Source organism: Theropithecus gelada, chromosome 15 (assembly GCF_003255815.1).
Source record: "Theropithecus gelada isolate Dixy chromosome 15, Tgel_1.0, whole genome shotgun sequence".
Taxonomy (NCBI): Eukaryota; Metazoa; Chordata; class Mammalia; order Primates; family Cercopithecidae; genus Theropithecus; species Theropithecus gelada.
The window spans coordinates 16048970-16074180 of record NC_037683.1 but is presented as its reverse complement, the minus strand read 5'-3'; the positions used below and the strand labels follow the sequence as shown (position 1 = coordinate 16074180).

Sequence of the window (25211 nt, the reverse complement as noted above, 5' to 3'; positions counted from 1 at the left end):
TGGCCTTCCAAAGTGCTGGGATAACAGGTGTGAGCCACCGTGCCTGGCCACAAGAAAAGCATTTTAAAAAATATATTAGAAATTATAACTCCAACACAATACTGATAAGAGAATATTTTCACTTTTACAATACGTTCATTTGGGTTAGGAAGGTGATCTAGGAAACCAGACCAGTTGGGTTCCAGAGCTAGCTTCCCATTTTCTAGCCAAGTGATTTAACTTTTTTCCTCATCTGTCAAGTGGGGGAGATAATAGAACCCACCTCAAAAGGTTGTTAAGATAGACCTACATGTTGTTACTTAAATAATTATTTTTAGGTCTGTGAAAGTACATCTGGCAATAGAAAATTTCTTTTAGATCTTTTAGATAAGTGGCTCTGAACCTTACTATGTGTCTTATATCCTTTTGAGAATTAATTTATTCAATAAGTTTTTATCAGTTGCTTACTGTGTGTCAGATACTCTTCTCTGGGCTTAGAGATATATGTGAACAAAACAGAAATCTCTCTCTTCATGAAGCTTAACGTTCTAGTGAACATGTTTAAAACCCTGAGCACTCCTCTGAGAAAAATGCTCACAAAACTTTGCATACAGGCCAGGCGTGGTGGCCTACACCTGTAATCCCAGCACTTTGGGAGGCTGAGGTGAGCAGATACTTGAGGCTGGGAGTTCGAGAACAGCCTGGCCAACATAGCGAAACCCCATCTCTACCAATAAAAAAATTAGCTGGGCATGATGGTGTGCGCCTGTAATCCCAGCTACTTGGGAGTCTGAAGCAGGAAAATCTCTTGAACCTGGGAGGTGGAGGTTGCAGTGAGCCAACATCACGGCCTCTGCACTCCAGCCTGGGCAACAGAGTGCAACTCTGTCTCAAAAACAAAGGAAAACGAAACAAAAAACTTTGCATACAAAGTCAGATAATTTATAGAAACCCGTAAGTCTGTTTATTAAATCTTAGGCTAAGAATACTATACACACCTCGTTTTTGTTTTGTCATAATTCTTGTGAGGCATTCCTTAGATGGGTTCAGTACTTAATTTTAAAAGACAAAGCAATTAAGAGACAAAATAATGTTACTGTTTTTCTTTGTCACTTTTCTTGGCTCTATCAAATTGGAAGTGCTTGAGATGTGACATGACCAATTGAAATAAAATTTCCAGATTTTGCAGACTTTTGTAGGACCATCTTGGTTTTACCCAAACATAAGACATCTGTTTTCATAGGCTTAACAGTCTTATTCTCATTCTTTATTTTGCTCAGTTCTACTTCCAAACATATGAAATGAAATGACAAATGACATGAGTGCTATGTAATTAGGAGAGAATTATTTTACCTCTGAGAGATTTCTGGTCCTCATTTATTTTATATTAAGCATAGCACACTTTGAATTTCATTTTCCTTCTTTTGAATTTTTATCCCATCTGTTTAGGGGATTTTAAAAACTTAGTCTTTAAAATGACTTCTGATAAGCAGTAGCTGACTTTTTAAAAAGAAAATGTAACCAAAAATTGTTACTTTATTCTTGTGAAGTATATTGTAAAGATAGGACATGGTATAATGTATTGGAGTGGGTTTTGGCGTTGTTTTTGTTTTATTCTGTTTTCTTAAATATTACATGATGGCATTTAATAAAGCATCTGTCACATTCTGGGTTAGTCTTAAGAAAAACTGACTTTTTCTTTGGGCAACAAGCTACTTTGGAAATAATAATTTTCCCTATGCTGGTTATTTCTCATGGCAGCCTTCCACTGCGTTTTCTTTGTTTGGGTACTTTCTTTTTCTTCCTGCCATTCTTAGCTTTCTATTTTTCAACTTGAGTTTACAAAAGGGTGTGTATTTAAAGGGTTTCCTACAGTTCCCAGTACCTTGTTGATCCTGAGAAATTACACAGTGAGCCAATTCTCACAGTAAGGTATAAAAATAGTCATCCAGAAAGATTACAGAATGTGGTACCACTGTGGTTTTAACTAATGGGAGACTTTTAAAACCAAGATAGGGAGAAGAAAACAGCACAAATGTTACTATTTCCTTAGATTTTTTATCTGCATAATCTATTTTAGGAGAGCCTTCAAATTTAAGAAAGTAATAGAGCTTCACCACTGTGTTATTGTACACACTCAAAGATCATCATAACTGGGGACAAGAAAGAAATCACCTGCAAATAAATTACAAAAACAGAGCCTACCTGTGATTACTATTGAGCATATATCCACAATGTTCATTACACCAATTTTATTGCACAAATTTAGTCCAGCATTTTATTGAGGGCTTTAATAAGTTCTGGTGTGTGAAGTTGGGTGGCTTAATTTCTCTTAAGTCTGAATTTCCATATTGTAGAATAAGGAGGTAATATCTTTTTGCTTTTAATAAACTTTATTTTTAAGAACAGTTTTAGATTTACAGAAATACTGTAAAAATAGTACAAAGAATTCCCGTATACTCTGTTATTAACTCTATTATTATCACCTTGTATTTATGGTACATTTATTATAATTAATAACACAATATCAAGATATTATTAACCAAATCCCAAACTTCATTTACATTTCTTTAGTTTTTATCTAATATCCTTTTTCTGCTCCAGGATTCCATCCAGGATAGTGCATTACATTTAGTCTCATATTTCCTTAGGTTCCCGTTGACTGTAACCGTTTCTGAGGCTTGCCTTGTTTTTAATGACTTTGACAGTTTTAAGAAATACCATTCAAGTATTTTGTAGAATATCCCTCAAGTGAAATTTGTCTGACATGAAGTCATGAATTTTGAAGAGGAATAATACAGAGGTAAAGCGCCATTTTTATGACATCAAGGGTACATGCTGTCAGTGTGACATCACTGCTTTTGACCTCAATCATCTGGCCAAAGTCATCTTTGTCAGTTTCCTCCACCATAAGGTTTCTTTTTCCCACTGTGTTATACTGTACTGTACTGTTCTGAAGGAAGTCACTGTGCACAGCCCACACTTAAGGAGTGGGGAGTTTTGCTCTCCTTCCTCGAAGGTGAGGTATCTACATAAATTATTTGGGATTCTTCTGCTTGGAGGATTTGTCTCTTCTCCCCCATTTATTTGTTCAATCATTTATTTATGTAAGTATGGACTCCTGGATATTTCTTTTATTGATTGACTGGAGACAGGGTCTTGTTCTGTCACAGAGGCTGAAATGCAATGGCACGATCACAGCTCACTGCAGCTTTGACCTCCCAGGCTCAAGCAATCCTCCCACCTCAGCCTCCTGAGTAGGTGGGACTACATGTGCTGCCATGCCTGGTTAATTTTTTTTGTGTTTTTTGTTTGCTTGTTTTGTTGAGGTTTTTTATTTTATTTTATTTTTTTAATTTTTTAAAATTATTTTATTTTATTTTATTTTATTTTTCTGTAGAGACGGCATTTCACCATGCTGCCCAGGCTGGTCTTGAACTCCTTGGTTCAAGCAGTCCTCCTGCCTTGGCCTCCTAAAGTGCTGGGATTACAATGTGAGCCACCATGCCCAGCCAGATATTTCTTCTTCTCCTTTTTTTTTTTTTTTTTTTTTTTTTTGTGAGATGGAGTTTCTCTCTTGTCACCCAGGCTGGAGTGCAATGGCACGATCTTGGCTCACTGCAACTTGCGCCTCCTGGGTTCAAGCGATTCTCCTGCCTTAGCCTCCTGAGTAGCTGGGATTACAGGCACCCACCATCACGCCCAGCTAATTTTTGTATTTTTAGTAGAGATGGGGTTTCGCCATTTTAGCCAGGCTGGTCTTGAACTCCTGACCTCAGGTGATCCGACCACCTCAGCCTCCCAGGGTGCTGAGATTATAGGCGTGATCCACCATGCCTGGCCATTTCTTTTATACTTATATAACCCAGTTTATTTTGTTGCTAAAATTGCTCCAGCTTTGACCATTGATTGGGAACTCTTTCACTTGGCTCCCGTGTCCCTTTGGCATACCCCTATCAATGTAGGTTTGTTTTCTTTGTGGTGGGGGTGAAGGGAGACAATTTCCTGTTTTTTGCCAATACAATATGTTCCAGGCTATCTGCCCTAGTCCTAGAAGCAGCCATTTCTCCAAGGAGGGTTCGTTCCTTTTGTTAGTAAATGATATTAGATACCAAAATATAGATGCTAGGTGTGCTCCTTGCTACTGGATGTTATTGCTTCTAGGCCCTCTCAACTGACAGAGCAAGCAAATGTATGTATGGTAATACCTTTTTAAATGTTGACAGCAAATCATGTATTGCAGTTAGAATAGGATAGAGTCAATAAACTTTATGTGCAATTTTTTGCAACTTTAGATTCAATTCTTATAGACTAGAAGGAGCATAGGACAAGTATACAAATGACTATTCAAGAACAGAGTAATTGCTGTAAGAGTGGTATCAATGTGGTTTGTAAATTGTTACAACTTTTCTGAAGGGCAAATTGGCAGGACCACTCAAAATCCAAAAACAAGGATTATGCTGTATCTTCAGGGAAATGGAGTGTTTGTGGAAACTGTCTTTTCCCCCTTAAGAATCACTGCTCTACTTTACAGCCTTGTTTATAGCAAAAGGGGTAGAATAGCTGCATATCCCAAAGCGGAGATTTTGGCAGAGTAAATTATGATACGACCATGTGACAGGTTACTGTGCATTAAAAATACTAAGGTAGGATAATGGCCAAATAATATGAAAAGATACAATATTTTGTAGTTAGCAAAAACATATTTTCTAAAATCATTTTATAAAAATAAATGGTTATAACCTAAAAAGTTTGGCATATGCCAGCCAAATATTACCCATGGTTATATCTGAATGGTAAAATTCTTCTTTTTCCTTCCAGTATTATTATTACAGAAAAGCAAAACGATTTTATTAAAATAAGAAAACAAAAAGGTTTTATTATACTAAGAAAGCCAAAAGTTAGATTTTCCCTTTAAAATGCACTAAGGTATATCATTATAATGCTTATGTTTGGGGAAGAGATTTGGATTTTAGCATGAGGCGTTAATTCTCAGTGTTTGCTTAGTGAATACATTTAAGAAGTGCTGATATTTTAGAGTATGGTTTTAAATAGACCTCCTTCCAACAATGCCCAAATTCTGCCATGCCAGTCACCCCTTTTTCTCTTTAAGTTTTCAAAGAAATAGAAACACAAGGAAGAGTGACAAGTGGAAAACAAGGTTTAATTTGTTAACTGGCAGCCACCAGCAGCACATTGGACTTGAATATGTGTCTGGGTTTAAAGGCTTTTCTCTTCCTAATGCTCCAGTCTTCCCCCAGCATGCCCCAGATCCTCAGGATTTTGCAGCATGCGTTTGAGAGAGAGCAGAATGTCCTGGGTGCCTTTTGCAGCAGTGACCCTACTTACTACATGGTTCAAGTGGTATTCTGAAATCAGATTGGTGTTCACTCTACTTGTGAAGCGGTCATTATGGAGAAGGAGGCATGGACTTCCTCCTCCGGTGTGCATAGTAATAATGATTCATAAAAGTTTATGACCAGCAAATGATCTGATTGGTCCATGCATTTCAGGAAAATTAATCGGACACGGTTGTGCTGGTAGAAGTAAAGAGATAAAGGAAGATCAGTGTTATGGTCTGAATGTTTATGTCCCCCCAAAATTCATATGTCAAAACCTAATCATGGCTGGGCGTGGTGGCTCACGCCTGTAATCCCAGCACTTTGAGAGGCTGAGGTGGGTGGATGGCGAGGTCAGGAGATGGAGACTATCCTGGCTAACACAGTGAAACCTCGTCTCTACTAAAAAAATACAAAAAATTAGGCAGGTGTGGTGGTGGGCACCTGTAGTCCCAGCTGCTTGGGAGGCTGAGGCAGGAGAATGGCGTGAACCCGGGAGGCAGAGCTTGCAGTGAGGCGAGATCGTGCCACTGCACTCCAGCCTGGGCGACAGAGCGAGACTCTGTCTCAAAATAAATAAATAAATAAAAATTTAAAAAACAAAAACAAAAAAGCCTAATCACTAATGTGATGCCATTAGGAGATGGGGCCTTTGGGAAGTGTTTAGGTCATGGGGGCAAAGTCCTTATGCATGGGATTTGTGCCCTTAGAAAGAAGAGGCCTAGAGAGCTGCCCTGCCCCATATGAGAACACAGTGAGCACATGCCACCTGTGAGCCGTACAGCGAGCCTTCACCAAACACTGCATTTTCCAGCATCTTGATCTTGGAATTTCCAGCCTCCCGAACTATAAAAACAATTCCTGTTGTTTATAAGCCACCCAGTTTGTAGTATTTTGTTAGAGTAGCCCGAAGCGACTAAGACAATCATTTAGGCTGTTATATTAGTCTTGGTAAGATGAAGCATGGGTCTGCCTTTGGGTGATGCACTAGAAGTGGAAAGAGAGACAGAATCCAGACTCTGCAGAGAGATCTCAAGATCAGTGATCATTCAAGGTAGCTAGAATCAGAAACAAGGTGGTAAAACCTGCTGCCATTCACAAGAATAGAGAAGTGTTGAGAAACGTTGGTGGAGGGAGGTGGGGAATGTGAGATTACAGTTTTTGTGAGTGTACTATAATTTACATACAATAAACATACACCTTACATGTTCATTTTGATGAATTTTGACAATTTTTTATATTTGTATAAACACCAATCAAAGAAAATGTAAACTTTTCTATCATCTCAGAAAGTTCCCTTATGCCCCTTTTCTTTTGATTTCCCACCCACTCCCAGGTAACCATTTCGATTTCTGTCACCATGGGCTTTTGCTCAACATAATGTTTTTGAGATTTATTTGTGTTGTTTCATGTATTAGAGGTTCATTTATATTGCTGGGTAGTAGTCCATTAAATGGATATATCATAATTTATCACTTTTTCTATAGATGGACATTTGAGGTTTCTAGTTGGGCTGTTACACATGAGGCTATTAGGAATGGAATTGCTGGGTCATAGTAGTTAGATATATATTTAACTTTATGTGAAACTGCTATGTTCTTTACCAGAATGGTTATATCATTTACACACCCATTAGCAACCATTGAGAGTTCCAGTAATTTCATATCCTCACCAACATTTGGTATTTTTATTTTAGCCAGTCTCATGGGTGTCATTTTATGTGTTTATAATTTATGAGCTGTATATACTGTTTATTTTGCTGCTTGAAATGTCAGGGACTATATACCACTACAATTGCAAGGTTTTATTTAAACGTTTACTCGCTGCATATACAGGAATATACTGACTTTTGCAAAATGCAGCAAACATTTTTAACATTTGTTATTACATGAAAAAGTATGAAAGTGTTCAAAGAGATACACATTTCAAGCTGTAGCAGGTTGTGACAGAGTTTTTGAGGGCAAAGCATGTATAAAATTAATAACATGTTAGTATATTTAAAATCATAACGAAAATCTCTCTGGTCATGCTGACCATAACAAATTATGTGTTGTAGTATACTTATAACAAGGGTTAACAGACTACCACCTCAGGGCCAAGTTCAGTTTGCCTCTCACTTTTGTTTATTCGTTTTTGTTGTTGTTGTTGTTTAAGACAGGTTTTCTCTCTTATGGCCCAGGCTGGAGCACAGTGACACAGTGTTGGCTCACTGCAACCTCCACCTCCTGGGCTCAAGGGATCCTCCTGCTTCAGCCTCCTGAATAGCTAAGACAGGTGTGTGCCACTACGCCCGGCTAATTTTTGTATTTTTGTAGAGATGAGATTTCACCGTGTTGCCCAGGCTGGTCTCGATCTGCTGGGCTCAAGTGGTTTACTCGCCTTGGCCTCCCAAAGTGCTAGGATTACAGGCATGAGCTACTGTGCCTGGCCTGCTCTTGCTTTTATAAATAAAGTTTTGTTAGGACACAGCAGTGCTTGTTTATTTACGTATTGTCTGTGGGTGCTCTACAAGGGAACAGTTGAAAAACTGCAGCACTGAATGGCTTGCAAAGCCAAAAATTTTTACCTGACCCTTTATAGAAAAAGTTGCAAGATGTCCGTACTGCATAATCCTATTGCATTTTTGTTTTCTTCTGGAGATTAAAGGTGTTTTTCTTGGGATAAATGAATTAGCCAAAACACAAAACCAGTTGATCAAAAAAAAAAACACCTACCTCTGTTATAACAGCAGTAATTTTCAGAACATAACAACTGACAATATTTTTGCCATTCATTCCGTGTTCTTTTAAAGTCACCATCTGTGCACTGTTGCCGTAAGTACATTTATAAAAGTACATTTATAAGAACTTGTCTGTTAAGCCATTTTGCTAACTACAGCCTCCTTGAGAGGATGTATTTGGTTGACTCGATCAGTTTGGCCATGAATAGTGTTATATGTGTTGAATTGGCGGGCTCTCTACATCAGTTACATTTATGTTTAACTCCTTAGAAATGAATACAGCTGGGTTTTGTGGCTCACACCTGTAATCCCAACACTTTGGGAGGCCGAGGCAGGCGCATCACCTGAGGTCAGGAGTTCAAGACCAGCCTGACCAGGAGAAAACCCATCTCTACTAAAAATACAAAAATTAGCCAGGCATGGTAGCACATGCCTGTAATCCCGGCTACTCGGGAGGCTGAGACAGGAGAATCACTTGAACTGGGGAGGTGGAGGTTATGGTGAGCCAGGATTGCTCCATTGCACTCCAGCCTGGGCAACAAGAGCAAAACAAGAAAGAAAAGGAATATATATATTGTTGTATAAAGCTTAATTTTATAAGCACTTGCTTTGACTATTTTGCAAAAGCTCTTTGCTTTTTTCCTCTAGGGGATCATCCATAATGTTGCTGTGTTTTATTTTCAGAACCTTTTCAAATTTAATATCATTCTGATAGGAACTTACTAAATTTATCATTATTAGAATTTCTGCATCATTTTTGCATGATGTGGCCTCCAGCAAGTCAAATGAATTTATTCCAAGTTCTTCAGCGTATTTCCTAAGGCCAAATATTTTAAGCAAATGATTCACATGGAACTCCTCAATTTATTATCATTCTTGAAGGCATCAAAAATTGAGTGTGAATTTTCAAATTGACCTTCTCTTAAGGACATTTTGCCCCTTCATTCTCTTATAATTCCATGATTAATGGATATGGGATGGCAGATTGACAAGAACCCAGTTATAGAGAGTATTTTCAGTTTTTTGTTATTTTTTACATCCTGTGTACAGTTGAATTTCCAAATCTCATCTCCTCTCTCTCTCTTTTTTTTTTAAATTGAGACAGATCTCACTGTGTTGCGCAGACTGGAGTGCAGTGCCACGATGTTGGCTCACTACAACCTCTGCCTCACGGGCTTAAGCGATTCTCGTGTCTCAGCCTTCCAAGTAGCTGGGATTACAGGCGCCTGCCACCATGCCTGGCTAATTTTTGTATTTGTAGTAGAGACGGGGTTTCACCATGTTGCCAGACCGGTCTCAAACTGCTGGCCTCAAGTGATCCACCTGTCTCAGCCTCTGAAAGTTGCTCGGATTACAGGCGAGAGCCATCATGCCCAGCCCAAATCTCATACCTCTAATAACTGTATCCTTTTTCGGGTTGTCATCTCCATCATCAGTATGATATGATTGATGTAACTGATGTAAAATATTTTGAAGGTTTCCATATTCCTCTCCATTCTCAATTTAATTTTCTAACCTGCATAGTTGTCTTAAACCACAGTCTATCATTCTTAGCATTTTTTAGAGCTTCTGTTGTTTTATAGAATTCCTAAATTCATCTGACTCTCTTTGGATTGTTTCCAGTTTTGGCTGTTAGAAATAAAGCTGCTGTAAACATTGAGTTTGTCTTTTCATGCATTTATATTTTCAGTTCTCTTTGGTAAATACCTAGGAATGGAATCATTGGGTTGTATGGTAATTTTGTGTTTACTGTTGTAAGAAACTGCCAAACTGTTTCCAAAGTGTTTGTACCATTTTGCATTGTATAGGAGTTCCAGTTGTTTCTTATCCTTTGCCAACACTTCTTAATTTTAGCATTTTGTAGATATGTAGTGGAGTCTCATTGTGGTTTTAATTTGCACTGCCCTGAGGACTCGTAATGTTGACATCTTTTCAAGTGCTTATTTGCCATGTGTTAGATCTTCCTTAATGAAACGCCTGAATCATTTACACCCTCCCACTTTTTAAAAAATTGTCTTTCTCATTAGAGAGTTATATATTCTGGATACAACTCCAACTTTATTTATTTATTTATTTATTTATTTTTTTGAGACGGAGTCTCGCTCTGTCGCCCAGGCTGGAGTGCAGTGGCCGGATCTCAGCTCACTGCAAGCTCCGCCTCCCGGGTTTATGCCATTCTTCTGCCTCAGCCTCCCAAGTAGCTGGGACTACAGGCGTCTGCCACCTCGCCCGGCTAGTTTTTTGTATTTTTTAGTAGAGACGAGGTTTCACCGTGTTAGCCAGGATGGTCTCGATCTTCTGACCTCGTGATCCGCCCGTCTCGGCCTCCAAAAGTGCTGGGATTACAGGTCTCCAACTTTATTATCAAATATGTTTTGTAGGTATTGTGTCCTGGCCTATGACTTAACTTTTCATATTTTAAACAGTTTTTTGAATAGTAAGATTTTTAAATTTTGATGAAGTATCCAGTTTGTCATTTTTTTATGATTCATGTCTCATAGGGACCCCTCTTCTAACTCTTCAGTTCTCTGTTCAGCTTATTCCTCACTAGCACTCTACCCTACAGTTCTAGCTACCTTGCCTTCCCCAAAATCTGTGCGTGTGCTCACTCTGTCGGTCACTCGCGCTTGCTCTCCCTCTCTCCCCCACTTTCTCAACTTTTGGAGGTACCTCCAACGCCAAGCTCTATTTCATTCTGGAAGCTACCACCATGTAATTAGTTGCTGTAGTCATAGATATCCCTTGGATTTTTTTCCTTTTGTTGAAGAGCACCACAGTCCTGAGCTGCCATTAACTGTTAAGACTATGTTAATAACTAGAAGTAACATATGCCACTCAAACTCTTTGAAAAGCAATTTGGCGACTTCCTTGAAGGTATAAATAGTTTACTGTTTAAGAAAGAGCATAGGCTTTAAAGTTAGTTCAGATCCCACAACCATAAAATATTCATGGCCTTGGGAACATAATTACCCAAAAGGCTAGAGAAATTATTGGACAAGAGAAGAACAGCACTTGCATTTTTCATCTTAAAACAGAGGTATCATGTTCTTTGGTAGTATACTGATTATGATGTATTCTTACCAAGGAGAATCAACTCTATTGTCTTAGCTATGAAGACACTGCATTGTTAAAAATAGAAGGTCATGTTTCTGTATTCCAGTTCTTTACTGTGTCAGCAAATGAAATTTAACAAGGGGAGAATATTGGAAATAACTGGGTACTTGGTGTATTTTACAAAGGTTTGTTGACATTATTGACATTTGTTCAGTTTTAGTTAACTCATTATAGAAGAGGAAACAGTTTTTGTCCGTTGGAAAAAGCAAAGGATATTTTCCCATAGCCTGCTTGAATCCCTTGGCATTTGGTGGTCTGGTTCATTCTGAGTAGATTGCTTTGTGCATTCTTATGCCATTTGCCTCTAGGACAAACCCCAATTAAGTAACTACTCTTTTCCATTTGAAAACTGGCATATGGGCTTCATTCCAAAGCATCAATTAAAGCAGCAGTTTTTCTACTGGGAGCACTTTACCTCCTCCTTTTGCGATTAGTTTGAGTATTTTCCTATGAGAAATCCATTCTTAATAGCATATTTTCCATCTTACAATAGAAGGGGCAGCAGCTGCAGTTCTTTGCAGTAAGAATGGAGTATAATATGGAAGTGTATAGATGAAATGGGTTGCTTTTCTTCCATCTTTTTTTCCCTTTTAACATTTGCTTTTGCTTGAGTGGTTGGTGCCTGAAGAGGCAGTAACTATGGGCATGCATATATGTATGTATGTCCCCGCAACATTTAAAGTGTGTAAATGAGAAGACCTTGCGTAAACCTGAATATTTACATAACTAACCTAACTAAAACCTCTCTTTCCTTATGTTTCCACAGGAGTCTCCCCAGGACAGTGCTATCACCCGGGATATTAACCGAACGTTCCCAGCCCATGACTACTTTAAGGACACAGGAGGAGATGGACAAGATTCCTTATATAAAATATGCAAGGTATTTCAAGTCAAAAGAAAAAAAAAAGACTCAATTTTGAGTGGTGGTTCTGCTTTGAAATTATATAAGAAACAACTACAAAGTATAATTTGTATTTGATGTTCAAGAATTCAAAAAAGAGAGAAGACATTGCAAAGTCAAAGGTGAGAACAGAATTTTAGATTCATTAAAGAGTAGAAAATAATTAGAAATAAAACGGTAGGGTTTCCTTTCCCTATCTAATCAAGATTTTTAGATGACAGTTGCACATTTAGACTTTCAAAATTTGTTTTTATGTTAAGAACCTCTGAACCCTGTGACATTGCAGACTCCTTTTCAGTATTCACTTTATAAGTGATGAACTTGGTACCTATGGTACCATCTCACAGTGGGAAGTGTCATTGCTTATCCAGGTGGACTTATAGCACTGCAGCATAGTAAATGATGGGAGATTCTGATTTCTCTCAAAAGGTCTGTACCCAAACACTAAAGGAAGTGATAACCTGTTCAATTTCAGTATTCCATTTTCAAATAGATTTTGGCACATTAGAGCGATTGGGTTATAAAAGGAGGAGGTAGGAACGGAGTTTTTCGATCTTCGTCTGTCCTCAGAATTCGTCTTTAGTCTTTTCCTCCCAAAAGTAATCAAGTACTTATTTAGCATCTCCTATGTAGTAAGTACAGATAAAGCATGAGACATGTCCCTAATGCTATATGACAACCGGTTTTAGGACAGACTAGCAATAAAGGATAGGCTCACCAGTGAAAAGTTAGATGATTTAAACTACAAGGACAGTTGAGTTTAGAGAAATATTTTTTAGATTTAATTTTAACTTTTACATAGGATACATAAAGCTATGATTTCTGTGGTAATCTTCCTCTCTGATCATCCTTTTTTAGCCACTTCTCAGTTTTATTTCCTGCTTAAACAGTGACCCCTGCCATCTCTCACTTTACTACAGAATTTCTTGGAAAGTAACACTGTGTCCACTCCCTCTGGTCCCTCGTTACATACTTTTGACCCCACTATATTCTAATTCCTATTTGATGATGCTTTTCCTTGCAGAGCTTTCTGCTCTTGAGCATAAGACATGTCACCCTCTTGGGTATGGGCTCACTCTCATGACTTCACTGACTTCATCATTTTATCTCACACTACCTGCCGCTAAACCAGAGGCCTTCCTCTGGGTGATCAGTTGGTAGTTTCGCTAGCTCTACACCATCTCCCTGGGTAATCCCTTCCACCCCCAGAGCTTCAGCTATCACCACTGTACAGATGTTCTCAAATCTATATTAACTCAAGGTCTAAATTTCCAGCAGACAATTAGTCTCCATGTAAAAGTCTGTCAAGTATATCAAACAGAATGGGTTTAAAAATAGAGTTCATTTTAAAACATGGTTTATTATGAAAAATTTCAAGCATAAACAATTAATATAATGATTAGTCTAACTGATAAGTATAGTTAATATCCCCCACGCTAATTCATTATTTGTCAATGTATTGTCACAGTTGCTTTGTCTCTTTTTTTCCTTTTTCCTGAAGTACTTTAAAACAAATCTTAGACATCATGATCCTAATTTTTTAATACTACATCTCTAAAAAATAAGTTTATCCATCTTTACCAATTAGTAGCTACTCCATATTCAAATATCCTTAATATGGCTGGGTAGAATCAAGATCCAACAAGACCCACATTACATTAAGTTGTATCTTTTTAAATGAAACATAGTCCTCCTTTTCTCCCATACCATTGTCCTGCTGGAGACAATCATTTCTGTTAGTTTTCAGTCCTGTCTTTGTCTAGGTTGTGTTAGGTATGACTGATGTCTCCCTTAGCTTCATTCTGTCTCTTCACCGCCCTGGTAGAGGCCAGTATCTTACATTGCTGGCAGTTTTACAAAAGCTGCTCTGCCTTTGGGTTCTAGCCTGTTTATTCTTTACTCCTTGCCTAACACAGAATTAGATCATTTCAGTGGCCTCCACAGAAACCTTTATAACGGCTACTTTATAACCCATGGAATTAAATGAAAAGTCCTAGTTCATTTCCCTGGATTCCTTAGCTTAGTGTTGAAGATACTTTGTATTATATCCTGACTTTGCCCTTATTGCTGCTTCTCCAAATATTGTATGCATTAGCCACATTGAACTTCTCACTGTGCTCTCGTTGATTCACTTGTCTAACTTCCCCCTGAACTGTGATGTCTTCAAGGGCAGGGATCATTTCTTAGGTATGGTAGCATCTGTAGCACTTGGCACAGTGCTTGGTCTATAGTAGGTGTTCATTAAGTGTTGATGAATTAGTGAAATGTCTTTTCCTCCCCCAGATTTCATTACAGCCAACATGAAACTTACACTCCAAACATTTTCCAAATATATCATATAATTTCACACCTGTATGATTCCTTTATCTTCCATCAGCCTGAAAAATATGCTCCCCTCCATTTTCTACCTATAGAAATTCAGTACAATTTCATCCTATTATTAATACATAATTGCTGAAGCTCTGTGCTGAGCATGTTAAATGAGAGGACTAAATGAGAAGAATACATCAACTCTGTGATATTAATACTAGGCTTATTCTCATATTACAAATAAAGTAAGTTACACACTCAAGATCCATATCTAGGCCAGGCGCAGTGGCTTACGCCTGCAATCCCAGGACTTTGGGAGGCCAAGGTGGGTGGATCACCTGAGGTCAGGAGTTCGAGACCAGCCTAGCCAACATGATGAAATCCCATCTCTACTAAAAATACAAAGATTAGCTGGGTGTGGTGGTGGGCATCTGTAATCCCAGCTACTTGGGAGTCCCAGCTACTGAGGCAGGAGAATTGCTTGAACCTGAGAGGCGGAGGTTGCAGTGAGCCAAGATCGTGCCACTGCACTCCAGCTTGGGTGACAGAGCGAGACTCCATCTCAAAAAAAAAAAAAAAAAAAAAAAGAAAGAAAGAAAAGATCCATATCTAGACACTGGCAGTTGTGGGATTTTAACCCAACTCTGACTAACTCTAAAGCCTCTGTTCTTTTGTAACTGATAAAACTACTAATGGCTGATAAAACTACTAATGGATATCTTCAGAGACATTGCCTGTTTTCCAAAGACTTGTTTTAGCATATATTACTACTCATTTTTAACACAGTGTTAATACTGGTATTAACATTTGTTAATTGTTATTAATTTGATAGGAAAGTGGTGCCTCGTTGTATTATAAACTGATAATTTCTAAAGCCCTTTTTGCACATCTTGTCTCTGGAAAAGTATATGTGTTTCTCATCCTGTAGCCTTCTTATCAGATAAACTGTGATGAAATGGGTATGGTATAATAAGATTACATTGAATTCTATGAAAATTTCTGAATGCATGATCATAATATATGCATTTTTAAAAGCTATAGTTTCACCAAAGCTAGTGATAAACTTTGGTTGCATATTAACTTGACTAGCATCTATTAAGTATTGGCACCATATTTTGCTAAGAGTTACATATTCTAAACATACCCAATTCTAAGTTGCTTTCTTGGAACACAGAGGAACCTTGGCACAAAAAATAAGTGGAAAACAAAGGGAGTTTCACGACAAATAAATTTGTCAAACAAGGAATAACATCTTGAAGATATAGGAATTTCCCTTTGTACCACATTTACATGAGAACTACAAATACCAGATATAAAAACAGAACTCTGAAAAAGAACTAAAAAACCAAAGAGTAAACCATGAAGAATGTTAGATGTCAATATTCTATTCAAAATAATGTTCAGAGGAGATGGGTAGTAATCATTTGCTGCCAAGAAAAATAAAAATAAGAATTCCAGAGGAACCCACAAATGTTTTCAGAGTAATCTCGCTTATCAGAAAAGTTATTATGATATTGTGGAAAGAATTATATTTTAGTGTCTTTGCCAAAAGAGCTTTTCCCAGAAAGAAAAATGAATAACATTAACAGTGTTTAGTGAGTGCATGCTGTATATGAGGTGCTGACTAGGTTGAATAGGACATCACCCTATCCCTCACAAAGCCTACTCGTCTGGCAGAGAAGATGGACATGTAAAATGCAGTGTGGGGCTGGGCTTGGTGGCTCAAGCCTGTAATCCTAGCACTTTGAGAGGCTGAGGCAGAAGGATCACTTGAGCTCAAGAGTTTGAGACCAGCCTGGGCAACATAGTGAGACCCTATCTCTATTAAAAAAAAAAAAATGCAGTGTGGGCCAGGTGCATTGGCTCACACATATAATCCCAGTACTTTGGGAGGCCAAGACAGGAGGATAGCCTGAGCCCAGGGGCTAGAGACTAGCCTGCACAACATAGTTGAGATCTCATCTCTATAAAAAATTTTTAAAAATTAGCCAGGCTGGCTCACGCCTGTTATCCCAGCACTTTGGGAGGCCGAAGCGGGCAGATCATGAGGTCAGGAGACCGAGACCATCCTGGCGAACACGGTGAAACCCCGTCTCTACTAAAAATACGAAAAAAAAAATTAGCCAGGCGTGGTGGCAGGCGCCTGTAGTCCCAGCTTCTCGGGAGGCTGAGGCAGGAGAACGGCGTGAACCCAGGAGGCGGCGGAGCCTGCAGTGAGCTGACATCGCGCCACTGCACTCCAACCTGGGTGACAGAACGAGACTCCGTCTCAAAAAAAAAAAATTTTAGCCAGGCATGATGGTGCAAGCCTGTGGTCCTAGCTACTCAGGAGTCTGATGGGGCAAGATCCCTTGAGCCCAGGAGGTTGAGGCTGCAGTGAGCCGTAATTGTACCACTGCATTCCAGCCTGAGCAAGAGAGCAAGACCCTGTCTCTAAAAATAAAATAAAATGCAATGTGGTGGTAATATAATAATAACCATGCTTGTGTAGCAGGTGCCATAGAGGCAGAGAAGAGAGGGATTCATTCTGGGGGAATTGAAATAAGTTTGGTGCCTGAAGAAAGAGTGCATGTTTCAGGCAGAGAGAGGGAAAGGACATCCCAAGGAGAGGGAACATCATGAACAACAACAAGGAAATATGAAAAGTTTTTTTAGTGCAGAAGTGGTTTTTGCTTACTCTTCCCTACTCCTTCGCCACAGGAAATGGAGTGGTGATAGCTGTATTCATTGTAAAGAAAAAATTAAGATTGGAGAGAAGTATTGGCACCACTTATTGCCTGTCAAAATGCTGTCCCAGTGTGGGCAGCATCCTCCAGGGTTCTGTATTCAAGGTCCTATAGTACCACCATGGCCCACAAGTGGATACATTCATTTACATATCCTCTGTGTGTTTTATTTTCCAGGCTTATTCTGTGTATGATGAAGAGATTGGTTATTGCCAGGGCCAGTCATTTCTTGCTGCTGTGCTCCTTCTCCATGTGAGTAATTAGGTCTCTGTTATGACTTAACACATGGCCTGCCTCAGCTTATACTAACCTTAGGCTTGAGCATGGTTTTATATTGGGTTTGGACAGACTCTTAGGCATGAATTTTAACTCCTCTAGCTCGAACTTTTTCCTTAAAGTAACTTAATGTCATTGTGGAGGAGATATATGATGAGAATAAATGGCAATGTTGAAAACTAGTACAAGGGTAGACTTCCTTTTTATTAATAGGATGATGGGAGAGACTTTAATGTTGGTTGAACCCTTGGGGATGTTTTATCTTCTCTAAAGTAGCCATCGTCATTAATATTTGTTTTGAGATTTATGTATTTTGGGGTAGGAGGAAGGCAGAAAGGTTGGCTTTCATTTAGTACCATTTTATTCATTCATTTGCTTAGCAAACACCTTTGCCCTCCACCTTTTTTATTTTCTTTCAAATCCACAGAAAACTCTAAACAGTGTTAAGGTGAACAGTCTTTATCTAGTTTACCAATTAGTATTTTCCACATTGCTTTTTCTGTTTGTCTCCCTCTGCATCTCTTTTTCTCTTTTCTGCATAAACACACATTTTCTTTTTTACTTAAATTTTATTTTGAAATTATTCTTGAAAGTAAATAATAAACATCAAGACTCCTAAATACTTGATCATACATATGCCTTCTGGGAGCAACAGAATTCTGTATCATAACCATAATACCGTGATCACATCCAAGAAATTCCACATTGATTCAGTAATGTCTGATACACAGTACACATTCAATTTTCTCCCACTTTTCTACTCCATAGAGTCTAGCTTTTTTTTCTAATCAAGACCTAATGAAGATTCAAATATTGAATTTTCATTTCTCTTTATTCTATTAATCTAAATTACTCCTTTGCCTTTTTTTGTGTTTCATGCCATTGATAGTTTTGAAAAATTCAGACAAATTGTGATATAAAATGTCCCACATTCTTGATTTGTCTCATTTTCTCATGATTCAGTTTAAAATGCTTGGCAGGAATACCACACAGGTGATGTTAGCAAAGAGTTTTGAGTACCTGTTATGATCTGTACTGTGCTGAAGATCAGAGGTAAATAAGAGACATGGTCTCAATCCTCATGGATACAGAGCTTGTGAATCCAACTAGCTTTAAGCAGATAATCACACAAGTATATCATTTATTACTTTCAGTGGTGCTATTAAGGTATAATAAAAAGGTTGGTGTAAGATTGTAACAAGGGAGTCTTACTTAGATTAAAGGCTTCTCAGGGGAAGTGACCTTTAAGGAGCAGCCTGGAAAATGATAAGGGATATCATTTTCTTTTGTACTTTTCTGTGTTAACTTTTGAAAATGTTGTTATGAAAATAATAGATCTATTTGAAAAGGGAGTAGAGAATAGAGTGTTAATGGCAAAGTGAATGGTACAATATATAGAAGTCCTAAATTGGGGAAACAGTTGGTGTATGGGAGGAACTGAAAGGAGAACAGTATGACTGGAGTATCCTGAGTGATTGGGAGTTGAGGAGAAAGTTAGGGAAAGCTTTGGAGCCCAGGTAAGGAGTCTGAATGTTGCTTCTCTAAGCAACAGGAAGTTATTCAAGGGTATTAAGCCATTCTGTGTAGATTGCAATGCAAGTTTGAGTATCACTTATCTGAAATGCTTGGGACCGGAAGTGTGGATTTTGGATTTTGGAATATTTACTTTATACCGGTTGAGCATCCCAAATCCAAAAATCCAGAGTGTTCCAATGAGCATTTCCTTTTAGCATCATGTCAGTGTTTAAAGTTTCAGATTTTGGAGCATTTTACATTTTCAGATATGGGTTGCTCAACCTGTACAAGTAAAACAAAAGCAACTTTGGTTTTTCTTGACTGAACCCAGCTTGTTGCTATTGGTAGTCATGTAAAAATATGATAAAGCTATGACATGAGTAAAGAGGTTAAGTTTTTACTTTGTTTTGTTGTTTTAATGAAACTTTATATCTCAAAGTCCCACAAGCCTGGGTGATTTATCTTCGTTCTCACCTTCAGTTCAAGGACATTTATCCCCTTGAAAATGGGTTTTCCAATCAGACCCTCCATGTCTTGTTTTGAACTCTTGCTGCTTGTTTTAGAGTGAGGGGAGGTGGGCTACCTAGCATCAGAATCACCACTGTGGGTTAGGCCACATCTCCTTGCATGTGGCAAAGTAAATTTGCCTTCCATGATAAAGACTTCAAAAATCTGGGCTTTTGCCCCAAATACTCTTAACTTTCCAGTAATGATCTGCTATGCTTTTCTTACTTACTACTTAATCTGATTTGCTCTTTAGTTCTGCTTTCTTCTCAGTGATTTCTGTGCTCAGCCCGCCTCCATCATCTTGTTCCACAGAAGCCTGCCCACCTTCTTGACTTTTTTGAAGGCTTGCTACGTTCACACCAATCCTTAAATAACATTTCCAGTGCTTCTTTTTTCTCTTTTGAAAGTATCTTGCCAGGTTCTCAGGGAAATAGTTAACCATAAAACTATGGAAAATGTAGGTATTGTTATAAATATAAATAGAAGTGAAGGAGACTTTTGTAGAAGCATTACTGCGAGCCTTAGAATGTGTAAGGTTCTTCTATAACAAGCTATGTTTTTAACAACAGCGAGGAAGAAAAACAATTTTGCTAGAATGAAATAGCAGCTAAGGAAGGAAAAATGGTTAAACAGAGGTCCCAGGATTTGGGAAAGATGACACCTGCACTGTTTATCAGCTTATTTCTGCTCAGTTCAAATTCTATCCTTCGTACAGAGTCTGTTTCTGACTGCCTTAGGCAGATACAGGCCTTCCTGTTCTTGTATTATCACTGATCTCTAATTCCTATTACAGTTATTTTAATACTGGTTGTGTGGGAGACTCCTTGAGGACAGGAACTGTGCTGACAAAGAGTTAACTATTCCTTGTCTGAGTAAATAAATGTTTTAAACACAACCTTAGACCTGAGTTTCTGCATAGCACTAAATTTTCTGGTAAGACAATAATATAAAGCTGGATTTAATATCCTGAGAAAACTTCTGTATGTTTTGTGATTCCCCACCACCATCCTACCTACCCAACAACTTGCCTATCTGTTACAGATGCCTGAAGAACAGGCATTCAGTGTTCTGGTCAAGATCATGTTTGACTATGGGCTGAGGGAACTTTTCAAGCAAAACTTTGAAGATTTGCATTGCAAATTTTACCAATTGGAGCGCCTCATGCAGGTAAAAAGAGAAACCAGCTTGTGTTTGACAAAAAGAGTACAGGACTAAGGAGCCAGGGAGGAAATGGTGCCAGGGAGCAGTGGTAATTGCCTTAGCGATTCGTGGCTAAGGATGGGTTTCATTTTTATCACTTCTCACTATGTGATTACGATGCAAAGATTAACAAAGTGTTAAACTTTCACACCTCATGGATGTGAGCTGATAAACTCCCAAAAGATCAGATGACTTTGTAGGGGTCTTTTCCACAGCTAACTCAGTCAAGAAGTACTCCCCAAGGCTCTGAAGCTGACTGGTTAGGAATCTCGTAACAAAAGTGAAACAAACTTTCCCAAATGTTTTATAATTTGGAGGGAAAAACAGACTTTCCAAATACTTGTCACCATTTTGGGGATTCCTCTTTCTTTAGAACTAGTTTGTGGTCTGGAAAAAAGAGTTTAGTGCCAGCTTAATACCAGATGATAAGTATTCTGAGCACTTTGGAGATTTTTAGAAAAACACAAGTATTTTACTTTTTTGACCTATTCCTGGTAGATTTATGTGCCTCCTTAGTGGGAATTGGACAGATGCATAAGTGCCCAGACGTAATTGGTTTGCTATTTCAGGAATACATTCCCGACCTGTACAACCACTTCCTGGATATAAGCCTTGAAGCGCACATGTATGCCTCCCAGTGGTTTCTTACTCTCTTCACTGCAAAATTCCCTCTCTACATGGTCTTCCATATCATCGACCTGCTTTTATGTGAGGTATGTATCAGAGGCCGCAGCACTTTGGCTTTTGTTTGCAGTGTACTTGAGAACAAATTCTGTTTTGAGGGTCAGCTCTGTCAAAACAGAATTGGTCTCTTTAGTTATTTTATTTTATTGCTAGGGAATCTAGGTTTAAGTGACTTTTCCTTGGACTAAAGCTAATGATCATATTTGTTAAAGGTGTACTCTGATATGAAAAGATACTGAATTAGACATTTGTATTAGTTCATATTAAGTTTGACTGTACTGAATGAAGAAACCCAAAATAACAGTGATTTTAAAAAATAGCTTTTTTCTCTCTCATGAAAAGAAGTCAGAATGTTGGCAGTAGCGTGCCTTCCCTCCACTCTGACTGTTAGCCGTATGGAGGAGTAGTGCACCAGCCATTATATCTATATTCAAGCCAGCAGGATTAGAGGATGGGAGAGGGTGCATCCTCTGTTTTTAAAGGAGATTTCCTGGAAGTTCCGTCCAGTATTTCCACTTTATGGTTAGAACTTAGTTATACGACCACACCTAACTGCAAGGGAGACTTTTTAAAAAATAAGCTGAGCAGGAATTTGCTAAGAATTAGAGATTTATTACTAAAGAGAAAATAGATATTAGAGTAAATAACAGTCTTTGCCATGGTGTAATTTTGGATTTTGCGTGGTGTATTCATTTGTTTAAGAAAAACATAATTATAAAAATAATATGTTTATAGAAAATATAAGTAAAAATAATTAAAAATACTTCAAATCCCACTGTCTGTAGGTTAGCTGCTTTTTAACAATTTGGTTAAAAAGCCTTTCAGCCTTTTTTGTATGTTCATATATGTGTATATATAATTACTATACAGAATAATATGGTTTCCATATAGATGGAACACTATATATTGTGGTTCTCTATGTGTATATTTAAAAATATGATTGTTATTTATACTCTTTGGTATCCTTTTTAAATTTCATGTACTTGAACATACACATCTGTACTATCCTTTCTAATTATGCTATATTCAAAACATAAAAAAATTCATAAAGAATTTGTATCGACCAGTGAGCTTGAAATATTCTAAGAAACAGAAGAAATAAATATTACCAAATATGCCATTTTTCTTAGTTGCTGAGAAGTATCCTATTATTTGGATGTTCCATACTTTATGTCACCAATTTCTAATCACAAACCTTTAAATTGTATCTAGCTTTTCACTAGTATAAACAACCATCTGTTAAGTAGTTACTAAGGGCCAGTGGCATGCCAAGTAATTTACATAAACTTTTCAGCTAATTATCTCAGTAAACCCTTAGGAGAGTATTAGTTATGGAAACTGAGGCCCAGCAGCTTAAGCAGTTTAACTTGATCAACAGATAGTGCTTCCTCTCCTTTGTTCTTAGTCTCAGGATTTGCAGAATGGAGGGAGCCCTGAGCAGATTCAGTTCTGGAATACAGGGCTTATGGACAGAGTGGTTGCTGTACATGGATTGGGACAGCACAAGATAAAGGAAAAGTTCCCCAGGAGTTATTTCCTGAGAGATCACAACTTTATGACTGATCTTTTGGTTTGGAAGCATGGAATACTTTGGAAAAGCATTTCTTATTATTGAATATGAGAATAGGGCAAGAAAAGCTCTTTTCTCAGAAAAATGGGAAACTAAGTGTTTAAGCAGCTTTTCAATGGCCCTTTAGGTTTTATTTTTCAAGGTAGTTCTGAGATAATTCATTTCCTTCCTTAAGTTTTCACAATTTCTTTAAAAATGTGGGGTATTCTGAGGACAAATAGCATAGTAGTCGAGATATAAATGCTGACAGTGTTCTTTTTGTCTGTTCTCTTTCAGGGAATAAGTGTCATTTTTAATGTCGCCCTTGGATTATTAAAGGTACTCATTTATTTATTAGCCGAGTTATCTGTCCTTCCCTGCTCTGCACTTGCAACACATTCATTGTAGTCTGATTCTGAGCAGTCACTGTGCACTAGCACTACCCCTGAGAGTGGATGTATGCAGGTGGCTCTGACAAAAGCTAAGAAATATCTTCTGGGAATTATAAAAGTGCTGGAAATCTAGCATTACCCCTAACAGTGGATGTATGCAGGTGGCTCTGACAGAAGCTAAGAAGTATCTTCTGGGGATTGTAAAAATGCTGAAAAGTGCTGGGAATATAAAAAACTTCTTGTGCATCCTTATAGCAACACATTTTTTCTATATATGTTTGTATTTTCTTACTTCAAGACTTCGAAAGATGACCTGCTGTTGACAGACTTTGAAGGTGCCTTGAAGTTCTTTAGGGTTCAGCTTCCTAAGAGATACCGCTCAGAAGAAAATGCAAAAAAACTAATGGAATTAGCCTGCAACATGAAGGTAAAATAATTTTGCGTTAGTTAAGATTCTGTTTTTCACTTAGTGTCTCACTGTTCCTGATCAAACATTTATAATACATAATTATTTATGTATTATATTTATAACACTTATAATACATACATAATGTTAACATTTATAATATATAAATATTAGTGATGATGTTTTCTTCTGTATTATATGACTCTTAACCTTTTTTCCCCAAAATACTTTCCTATATATTGTAATCCTATGAATGAAATCTCATTGTCTCCCCCAACCCCCAAACTGTGGGAAGAGTATTAATATCCCTATTTTGAAGACAAAACAAAAAGAGGTTGTAGTTCCCTAGTCGTACACCTAGTTAGTGGCAGAATTCAGGTTTCATGATTTCTTCTACTGTGCTGGTTTAAGACAAGGCTAGAGTGCAGTGGCGCAATCATAACTCATTGCAGCCTCAACCTCCCAGGCTCAAGCAGTCCTCCCACCTCAGCCTCCTGAGTAGCTGGGACTACAGGTATGCGCCACTACACCCAGCTGATTTTTAACTTTTTTTTTTTTTTTTTTTTTTTTTTTTTTTTTTTTTTGAGACGGAGTCTCGCTCTGCCGCCCAGGCTGGAGTGCAGTGGCCGGATCTCTGCTCACTGCAAGCTCCGCCTCCCGGGTTCACGCCATTCTCCTGCCTCAGCCTTCCGAGTAGCTGGGACTACAGGCGCCCGCCACCGCGCCCGGCTAGTTTTTTGTATTTTTTAGTAGAGACGGGGTTTCACCATGTTAGCCAGGATGGTCTCGATCTCCTGACCTCGTGATCCGCCCGTCTCGGCCTCCCAAAGTGCTGGGATTACAGGCTTGAGCCACCGCGCCCGGCCTTAACTTTTTTTTTTTGTAGATTTGGGTTCTCACTGTATTGTCCAGGCTAGTCTCAAACCCCTAGGCTCAAGTGATCCTCCCACTTTGGCCTCCCAAAGTGCTGGAATTACAGGAGTGAGCCACCACGCCTGGCCTTAACTTTCAGCAATTTGTTCTGGTCAGAAATTCCCTAAAACGAAGCTAATGATACATGAAGAAAACTCAGTTTTATCACTTCAAATGGCATTTGTGATTTGCACAATTTTTTTTAAAGTAAAAAGATACAGGGTATTGTGTTCGTGTTATCATAACAATGTATTGTATTGTATTGTATTGTATTGTATTGTATTGTATTGTATTGTATTGTATTGTATTGTATTTATTTTCTGTGGGGCTTTTTTTTGAGACAGGGTCTCACTCTTGTTACCCAGGCTGGAGTGCAGTGGTACAGTCACAGCTCACTGTAGCCTCAACCTCTCTGGGCTCACTTATTAAGGGCTCAGTTTCTGCTTCTGTAAAATAATATTTTACTTCTCATTCTGGTTATGTGTCAGACTGAGCTAACTCAGATTACCCTTTTTTTTTTTTAACACGTAGGCTAAGTAAAATATACCCCAAGAAATGTTTAAATGCCTGGAAGAACTTGAAATAGAAATGCACAGGTATTTAAAACAAAGTAGCTCAACTACTCTCAGGGGAGTATGGAACTATGTGTAGCTATTAGGGGTTTAATGCTCACACAGACATA

The 25211-nt window shown here is 38.2% G+C and overlaps 1 protein-coding gene across 4 annotated transcripts in view; it reads left to right on the top strand.

Moving 5' to 3' along the window:
• The window catches only part of RABGAP1 (RAB GTPase activating protein 1), a 166931-nt gene that overhangs the window by 113749 nt on the left and 27971 nt on the right, over positions 1-25211 (top strand). For all 4 annotated transcript variants that reach the window (XM_025359966.1, XM_025359967.1, XM_025359969.1 and 1 more), the window contains 6 exons: positions 11918-12031; positions 17266-17340; positions 20428-20553; positions 21156-21299; positions 23117-23158; positions 23510-23638. In XM_025359966.1, coding sequence (XP_025215751.1) covers positions 11918-12031; positions 17266-17340; positions 20428-20553; positions 21156-21299; positions 23117-23158; positions 23510-23638 — 630 coding nt within the window. The remainder of the gene's footprint in view (positions 1-11917; positions 12032-17265; positions 17341-20427; positions 20554-21155; positions 21300-23116; positions 23159-23509; positions 23639-25211) is intronic.